This window comes from Phalaenopsis equestris, unplaced genomic scaffold (genome assembly GCF_001263595.1).
Source record: "Phalaenopsis equestris unplaced genomic scaffold, ASM126359v1 Scaffold000054, whole genome shotgun sequence".
In the NCBI taxonomy this organism is placed as follows: domain Eukaryota; kingdom Viridiplantae; phylum Streptophyta; class Magnoliopsida; order Asparagales; family Orchidaceae; genus Phalaenopsis; species Phalaenopsis equestris.
This window is the reverse complement of record NW_018164496.1, coordinates 3240261-3250517: the sequence shown is the minus strand read 5'-3', so window position 1 is coordinate 3250517 and position 10257 is coordinate 3240261. Positions and strand designations below refer to the sequence as shown.

At 31.0% G+C, this 10257-nt stretch overlaps 1 protein-coding gene across 2 annotated transcripts in view; it reads right to left on the bottom strand.

The window, feature by feature from the left end:
- The window catches only part of LOC110019231 (serine/threonine-protein phosphatase 5), a 56064-nt gene that overhangs the window by 36904 nt on the left and 8903 nt on the right, over positions 1-10257 (bottom strand). For both annotated transcript variants that reach the window (XM_020716817.1, XM_020716818.1), the window contains exons 6-8: positions 8816-8924; positions 8591-8708; positions 8045-8192 (exon numbers count right to left, since the gene is read on the bottom strand). In XM_020716817.1, coding sequence (XP_020572476.1) covers positions 8045-8192; positions 8591-8708; positions 8816-8924 — 375 coding nt within the window. The remainder of the gene's footprint in view (positions 1-8044; positions 8193-8590; positions 8709-8815; positions 8925-10257) is intronic.

Here is a 10257-nt window from a genome sequence, read left to right as displayed (position 1 = left end):
CGGACATTCTTAACCTATCTTTGCGAGGTTTATCGCACGTAGACTCTCCACGTTTTATTTTTTCTCTTGTTTGTCTCTTTGTCGTATGTCCCTTCTTATTCGATTTCTCTCCTCTTCGAATCATTTATATGGTTCGGGAGGGAGATTTATTTGAATGGGGGAAGTATACGACGATCGACAAGCTGACGACTCCTTTTAAAAATAAAAAAAGAGAAATGAACGGAAACAGTTGTGAGAGCGTGTTGAGAGAAATTTGAGAAGGGGGTGTGTGATGGTGTTAGAGAGAGATTAGTGAGGGGATTGAACTATTATAAGAGTGCGAGTATTGTGAAGTGGATATACATTGTAAAGGAGCATCCTTGTAGAGCGCAAGAATTTATCAGGTTTGAATCTTTTTATTGTTGTGTAAACTTGATTTCTTTTATTTAATGAAACTTCTATAGTGCTCATCTCTCACGTTTAGGAGCTAAATTCTACTACCTTATAATGGCAATCTAAGTAACTTAGAATCATCCATGTCATGTGATTGTTAAAATCTTTTGAAATATGTTGAGATGTTAATTTTGCAAGGTTTATTTACTTCCAAATGATTCACTTAGAATATTAAAATTTGTTGTGATCTAGGATGACGGAAAAATAGTAGTGGAACAATTAAGTTAGCATATACTGTTCTAGAAGAATAAAAATATTGATGCTATGATAATTCAATCAATAGGGAAACACAGAATGCTGATATATTTTACATGGTTTAGGACACTAAAGGCCTGCTTGGGGTGACTATAGCTCTTTAAAAAAGTGGTTGTAAGTTGTGATGGAGCAAACAACTTCTTAAAATGTTGCGGTGGGAATTACAAATATATATTATTTTTACAAAAAAATCATATGAAAGATTTCTTAAAGCACTATATTTTAATAAATCAGGTTAAAAAAAAGTGGCTTCCTACCACAAAAATTTCTAGAAAGCAATTCCTCAAAAGGAAGTGGTGGCATTCTGAAATACAAAGCAGGCAGAAAACTGTCTTAAACAAACCCTAAATGGTAATATGACATAGCAAGACTTCTTATAACCTTGAAAGAAGCTAACGAGTATAATTATTTTCGATTGTCAACAACATTTGAATCGCTTGGATAACTCTAGAGGTATTAGGCTCAATTCAAGGGAGATTCTCTCACTTTATAGAAAATCTCACTCTAATTATTTAGAATTTTACTTTTGCAAAATTAGAATTTGACATCTTAAAATTCACAAAATTTTGATTTTTCAAACTAGAACTTTTGCATTTTTTAAAAGAATTAAAAAATGTTGAAATACAAAGTATCATTTTTTGGAAATTAACCAATTCTCTATGAAATCAATATACATACTTAGAAATTTGTATGTTACTTAATTGACATGTATACTTGCATGGTTTCATAACATAGGCCAAACTCAAACCTGTGAGCACTACCCCAAAAATTAAATAGTTACTGCTTGAGCTAGAGCTCTTTGATTCTAGAAATTAAAGAGATAAATATGCATATATATATATATATATATGTTCCTCCTAGAATAAACCTGACATTCCTCTTCTAAAGATTTGCTCACCTGATCATGGTCTAACCTGTGTTGGAGATGTGCAGATTGTTGAACATTAGAAGCAACAACATGTTGTACCGGCTGATCTGCCATTGGATCAAAGGAGCACTCTCGTGTGTTTTGGCATGTAAGAGAGTCTTCTTCAATAACAGTGGGTGGTATAAACACAACTGAATCTGTAGCTATAGTATGTTGTTCTTCTTCAGGAACTGTGGCGTTGGGAAGAGGATCGGGTTGCATCTTCTTAACAGGAATAATAGATAGTTATTCTTTAGTGATATTCGGCCTTATATGAAAATGCAAACAATAGCAGATGGTAGAGTTGTGACCAAACATACTACAATGAGAGCCAAAAGAAGGTTGTGGTTCGACTTCAACCTTTTGTCAATACCCATTGTGAGTGGTTCTAATCCACAACTCATCTGGAGCTAGTTGAGTGATATTCCTCTCAAATAACACACAAGCCACACAGGGTCTGGTGACAGCAAGCGTAGGACTATCAACCCTGAGAGGTTTACCGTAAGCAGTTGCTAAGGAGTAGAAAATTTCCAAATTGAACAGATGTAATTTTAACCCCAGAAATTTTATCCAAACTAGAATGATAGGGGACTCCGCTTTTGGACCAAAACCGACAGTCCACTTCAGAATTTTCATAAAACGATTGTCGATCTTGATAACCTTTCGAGAGAAAATGCGAGTGTAATCAACATCGTGAGATAGCTGAATAAGTATATGTCGATCATCTAGTTTACCAACGTTCCAATTGCCCAATATTTTCATAGCATCAATTTTTTTCCTAATGATCTCCACTTTTGGGTGACCATAAAGGAATTTTCCCACTAGAGCAAAACGCCAAGAGGACGCTAGAGTACTAGTTTCAACCTCAGTGAGAATAAGTGCAGGCTTCCCATTTTTTTCCAAGTCTTTTAATAAAAGTGTAATCACCGCCACCTTCAAAAGCCTCGCGGTACAATTGTGGAACATTGGAGGACTTACCGATAGCAAAAGCAGGCTTTGAACCTGGAGTGGCACTTATACTCACTTTCCTTAAAGCCGCCTCAAGGTAAGGGGCATGCAAAGCTCCTTAAGACTTATAAGCCACAATTGGAGAAAGAAAAGTGTGCATCTCAACGGTTTTAAGCCCACCTTGAGACGTATTAACAAGTCATACACCTCTATATCATCATTTGTATGAAAGTTTTAGAAGATGCAAAAAATCATTTAGTTGTTAATGATGTGCCCTTGAATGGCAATAGATATGTGGATGATGAAAACATAGTTTCACTCTCACAAGTACAAGAGAATATCTCATTGTTAATTTTTTTGATAAAAGAGAACAAAAAAGTTAACAAAAAAAGTAACATAAGATATTAGTATAATATTTTATTTGATATAAATTATATAAGTTCTATACAGTCATTGTTTTAAATGATATTCTTATAGAATTTTATTAATAGAGAATAAAAGATGAATAAAATTAAAAATGACAACAAAAATTTGGAGAATATTGATACAAGTGAGGATAAGAGAGGCGAGAAAACAATCAATTCGAATAATAATTGAAATGAAGAGTTTCGAGGTAATATAAGAGAAAGAGACTTTTGAATTCTAAGTTCTAAACATAAATAATTAATTTTGAAATATATTTAATTGTTTATTTTAAACTTTTTATTTATGTTATATATCCAAGCATTTTGCTTATTATTACATGTACGAGTTTATGATGTTAATTTGATAATTTCAAATATTATTGAGAGGGAAAATTTTGTGAAAATGTTATGACATTATTCTTTTAAATCATTGTGTCAATGTTAGAGTCCCAGTGAAAAATGTGCAAAGGACATTGAATTGGCACCCGAAAATAGTTTAATTAAACAATGATCTCACATTATAGACGAATGCAGGCAAAGAAATTGATATTATGATAGGAACTTAGAATATAAAAACTCAACAGGTAAATTAAAGAAATTAAAATAGACTATAGCTCATATGAAAATAAATATCTTATGTATTCAAGAAACTAAATGTGTTGAAGATAAAACTACAAGATTGATAGTTTAGGTTTTAAAATTGTAAAAATTTAATTAATGTAATTTAAGATAAAATAATATTTCTAAATATTATTGTCGATATTAAAATTATTAATGTCATAAGTGCTTATGCTCCTCAAGTAAGTTTGGATATATGTTCAAAAGAAAAATCGTAAAATAACTTAGAATAATTAATACAAATGATAACTATTAATGAAAAAGTTTTTTAGAAGAGGAGATTTAAACGGACATGTTGGAAGAGTAATAAAATATTTTAGAAAATGCACTACGATTATGATTTTGAAATGATAATAAAGAAGGTAAAGCCAATTAGATTTTGCTTTAGATTATGATTTTATTATTGTTAATATTTAATTTAAGAAAAGATATGAGTATATAATCACTTATGAGAATGGATCAAATAAAACATAACTTGATTATTTTCTTATGAGGAAAATAGATCATTGAGATTATAAAAATTAAGTTCATTCCAAGTGAAATATTAAATACCCAACATTGATTATTGGTTTTAAATTTTAAAATGAAGAATTAAAAGATCAAAAATACAATGAATATTATCATAGGATTAAATGAAGACACTTTTTTATGAGTAACCTTCAAAAACTTAAGTTTTGGGGTATTCATGAAGATGCTAATATTATGTGAGGTAAAATAACAAATCATTTTGCAAGAGATGTCTGAGAAATCAAAAGAAAAAACTCATGAATAAAAATAATTGGTGGTGGAATAATAATATGCAAGAAAAAATAATAAATAATAAATTTTATTATAAAATTAGTTTAAATGTAAAACCGGAGAATTGAAAAATATAAAGTAGCACGTATGAAATCTAAGAGAATATTGTGATGCGAAGAATATTGTTTTTAATGACCTTCATTATATATTAGACTATAAAGATGGTGAAAGATATATAAATAAACTATCCAAGCAAAGAGATAAGAAAAATAAAGATTTGGTTCAAGTGTATTAAGAATGAAAATCAAAAAATATTTTTCTAAGAAGAGGATATTCAACATATGTGGGTGAGATGTCTTGATAAATTTTTCAATGAAGTTCGTGAAAATATGATCCACCTTAGCGATCTTAATATAGTAAATAATAACAATTTTTTTTTTTTTTCACCATCACATTGGCAAGATAGAAGTTGAGGAGGCTTTAAAGAAAATAAAGTAATAAAAAACAATAGAACCTGATAGCATTCAAATAAAAGTGCAAAAATATTTAAGAGTCTTGAGTATTTTAAAGCTTATTAAACTTTTTAATATTATTTTATAAACTAAAAAGTTGTCTAATAAGCGGAGAAAAAAGTCTATTGGTTCCTATTTTTAAGAATAAAAGAGACCCACAATAGTACAAATTATAAATGAATTAAGCTAATGTATCATACCTTAAAGTTATAGGAGAGTAATTGAGCAAAAGTTACAACATGATACAAAAATTTCTCAAAATTAATTTTGGATTTGTGGGTCAAGTCTACTATGAAAGTTATACATTTATTGAGAGAATTAATGGAGAAGTACATAAAACGTAAGGAAGATTTGCATATGATATTTGTTGATTTAGAAAAAGCTTATTATAAGGTTCCAAAAGTACTTTGAAGAGTTATAGAAAAAAAAAAGTGTTGATATTGCATATATTCAAGTCATTAAATATATGTATACTAGAGAGTTGTTACTTGTCTTCGAACATAAGGATTGACCAAGTATTTCCCTAATTCAGTTAAATTATAACAAGGATCAGCTTTAAACCCATATCTTTTATTTTAGTTATGGATATTCTTACTGGACATTTATAAAAGGATTTACCTTGGTGTATGTTTTTCGCTATATCCTACTTGTGGATAAGACTAGAGAGAGATAAAAAAAAAACTTGAATTATGGAGGCCAAATTTACAGTCTAAAACGATTCGTTTGAGTGGATATAATACTAAAAACATGGAATGTAATTTTAGTAGTAGCACATTATTGCAGGGTTCTAACAATGGATGATTAAGACAATAAAAGGAGTGAACATTTTATATAGTCCAAGTTTATCATTCAAAGTGTTGGTGATATAGATGGGGATGTTATTAGTTAAATTGAAGTTGGATAGTTAAAGTAGAGGAATGCATCGGGAGAATTGTGTGATAGAAAAGTACCGCCTAAACTTAAAAGAAAAATTCTATAATATGATGGTGAGACTTGCAATGCTTTATAGTGTGAAATGTTGTCCGGTAAAAGAGAAACATAAAATTAAATTATTAAGTGTTAGTGAGATGAGAATGCTCAGGTGGATGACTGGTTTTACAATTAGAGTCAAAATAAATATATCGGTGAAAGTGTTGCAGTAGCTACGGTGGCAGACAATATTAGAGAGAGTTGTCTTCGATGGTTTGGTCACATTAAAATTAACTATCTGATGACTCTGTCGGAGAATAGAGGTTTTAGATTCGACTTATGTTAAAAAAGGTAGAGGTAGACCTAAAATGACTTGGGCAAGTTGTATAAAAAATGATCTTAATTTATTAGAATTAAATGAAATAATGACACTCAATAGAACACGATGGAGAAAAAAGATTCATGTAGCCGACCCCGGATAAAAGTAATGTTGTTGTTATTGTTGTTGTTGTTTTTGTTGAGATAAAATCAAACTTAATTTTTTATGATGCTATTTATTGTTGAATCTTAAGAAAAATTACTCTCTTATTCTTTATTTTCATAAATTTATGAACGAACTAGAGCTCCTAAAAACACTAATAGTTGCAACAGCTGGTGATGAAAATGAAGCCAGCTCAGAAGGTGGATTGAAGGATAATAATCAATCAACCAAAAACGAAGAACTTGGGATCCCAATAGAAATAAAACACAGGAAGAAGCTAGATCTAGTATTGCAACTCCCCACCCCCAAAACACCACATGCACAAACACATACATGTGTGTCTCAACATGTATTTGAGCTATCACAACATATGCATATATGGACGTACCAAAGCATATCAAAGTGTGGATATTCTACCGTCTTTTCGTGTGGAAAAGGTTAATTATTTATCCATTTAGTATTTTTTATGATAATATCATCAAATTTACAATATTGAAACATCTATGTTGTAAACTCTCCGCATGATTTAATTTTAATGATTAAAGCTTAAAGCATAAGATCAAGATCATCAATTTTAATTTGCAACTGATAACTAGGTGATCAAATTTAATAAATTTTCATGAAGGTAAAACCAGCCGTCAATCACAATAATAAAATGAATGGGGGCAATTTTTTTAAAAAAAGAATATTGTTTTCATTTTTTTTAAATCAAATATTGAAATTAGTCCACTTGTTGTACAATATGAATTAATAAGGTTTCACTAATTTGAAACATCAGCATCATTAAATCATTCATCTCATTATCTAAATCATCCATAAGGATGCTAATTTTAGAGTCTTAATAAACTGAAAAATCATTATAATGTTTTCTTGAAGCTCAAAAAAACTAAAACACCTTTTTCATCAAATAAGATGCTTGTTTTGATTTTCTATTAAACATTTGGATGTTCCATCTTTAATAAAATACATAAACATAAAACTAACAAGTGTGGAAGAGTAAGTGCGACAGGCTTAGTCACATGCAAGTACGAGTGCTAGTGGCTACAAGTGTTATGACTTTATATATAAGCATGTATATGTGCGGACAACAACCAATTTAATTTAATAGCTTATATCAAGGATAAATCTGTATGACAGGATCACGCCCAACAGGTAAAGCGTTCTAAGATCTTTCTAGTTGAATCAGATTATGGTGGGAAAAGATGAGCAAGAAGAATTTAAGAACTTTTCCAAAGAGAGGGAATGCCGGATTCTTGCAAAGTAGATATGCAAGGGGCAATTTACAGCATCAGCAAGCAGTAATATTAAACTTGAAAGAGCGAGAAAATGAGAGAAAGGGGCTGACAAAGCAGAATATGTCCTTGAAAACAAAATTTGGTCAGGATATCCAAAAAAAATTTTCATCCCGAAGAATTTTGAAAATTGTAGATTAATTTTTAGTTGAGTGAAACATAAATCTTGATTAATTAGGCACAAATTCCCACACATTTTACTTATCTCAAAGCTAATCCTTACAAAAGCTACCCTGTTAGGACATAAAAACATCATTTGTTTTCCCATGGAGAAAGTCACAGACAGAATTACCATGAAGAGGCCTTGTGAAGATGAATTAAAAATTGCACTTCATTCATGGATCAGTCAGGCAAGAAAATAAAATAGAACGGTCCCCCAACATTCATTTTAGAAGCAAATTTTATAAACAAAGACCCAAAAGTAAATCACTGTAAAACATATCAAGCATTCAGGATCAGCACCATTAAACTGTAAAGAAAGCTTCAGAAGAAAGGCCTTGGATATTTCAACATCCTAAAACTATTCGACAACAAGACTGAAGGTATACCTGATGGAATCATGCACTTAAATGCAAAGAGCGTCAGAATAACTTCAACAGAGAAAGAACCCCGATCCACAAAGTCTCCATTAAAGAGATAAGGATTCTCTTCGGAGGGTAGTCCATTCAGTTCAAATATATTCAACAAATCATAGAACTGTAAAGTATAGAAAATTCAGTTCAAACAAACATTTGAAAAGCAATGGGGTACGTAGATGCAAAAAGAAAATGCTCAATTTACATCAAGCTCAGAAATTCATGATTCAAAAGATTTCCTCTAGTCATAGCTCAATGAGGATAATGAACTGCTCCCAGAAGCAAACAGAGAGCAAAAATCAAATCTTAGTGTGACTAAACTTCTCTTGTATGTTAAATTGTTGGGAAGAGTACGCAAGTAGCAAACAGAGAGAAAAAATCAAATGTTAGTGTGACTAAACTTCTCTTGTATGTTAAATTGTTGGTAAGAGTACGCAAGTAGTAATAATAAGATTGACTTGAATATAACCAAGAAGTCATGAGTTTGAAGATTCTTGCTAAAATGTTTTGAAACACAACCTGCCCATGAACATCGCCACAAACTGTAAAATGATGACCATCCGAAATGGAAATGTCCACAAGAGAAGGCATAGCCCGCAGCAACTCTCTGGCCTGTAAGATGATCTGATATGCGTACCTAGCATAAAATTATCTAAGTTAATAACATGCCTGGAATAAAATTTAAGAATTCTATAAAATCTTGAAATGATTAAAGTATCCAACTCTATAAATGTTGGTAAGCACCTTCTGTGTAAACACTTCTGATTCTTAAAATCATCAAACATTTTCTTAATAAATTCAAGAGTAACCACTTCACCCTCAATTCTTGCGCCATTATATTGCGGTTCCACTTCTGTTATACGATAAAAATCAGAAGCCATAAACTGTACGATTGAAATGAACAAAGATACAAAACGGTAACATAATTCATGTAAAATTATAGATTTGGAAAAATCAATAAACAATTTAACCAATGTAATATAAATTTATAGTCATTCTCAAAAGTTACGTGAAACAAAGAAATTTACATCTAAACAATGCGAATAAAATGTTCCAAGAAGGAACTACATACCCACAACACTAACCCCGCCCAAAACAATAAGAATCCAACATAGTTAATAAACCAAACCTCCACAAAGAGAAGATAGGATAAGATTTAGCAATTGTCGTATTTTCCAGAATTTAACCCCAAAAAAAAATTGTGGGGTAAAGCAGTAAAATTTATGCTACAACACAATCAAGATTGTAAACCCAATGACATTTGAGCTAAGATAATTGAGTCTCGTTGTTACTTTGAACTAACTTAAGTAAATCAACATGTAATTAAATCAACCAGCCACAATGTTAAAGTTGCTGAGACATGAGATGATCTCAATGGCTAACGTGTAACTCAAAGTTAAATGTCACATATATTTGATACCCAGACATCATATTCATCATTTAACTCGGCTAAACATATATTTGGCCTTGAGATTATTTAAATATGCCTAAAAAATTCAGCAATCAAAGTCGCCCATGCATCCAAAGCTATTCACAAATTCAAAGTATAGTTGCCAGACTTCATCAAAAAAGCAGGGTTCTCAACAAATCTCATTCTTTACCTAAATCTCCAAAGAGATATTCATAAATTTAGATAGCTACAAATTAGCTAGATTCATTCATTTTATTATAAAAAAAACATGTAATTTTACATGGATTATTCAAATATAGCCATGCTTATAAATAGGAGGTCAAAGGATAAAATCTGCATATCTCTCTCCCCTTTTCTCTCCCGTTTTATCTACATTCTTATTACTAAGGTTCTGGTGTCACAAACACACTTTAGAATTCACATCTTTTCAAAGCTGTGCTGATGTAATTTGATGCTTCGGACCAGAACTCAAGCAAGGAGCATCAGGATGAAATGAAGAGATCAATCCTAACAAAGAATCAACATTTTATCCCCACCAGGCAAAGAAAACAGATGAAAGAATTACTGAAAATGATGAATCAAAGGATTATAGAGAGTGCTAAGTGCCACTCCACGCGTTAAAATTTCTTGAAGAAAGATCTTTTCACTCTATTATTCGTAGAAAACTATGGAGAGAATGCTAAGGACCACTCCATGTGTTAAAATTTCTTAAAGAAGGATCTTTTCACTCTATTATTCCTAGATAGTCATTGAGTCTTAGCATAAACTTCAACTC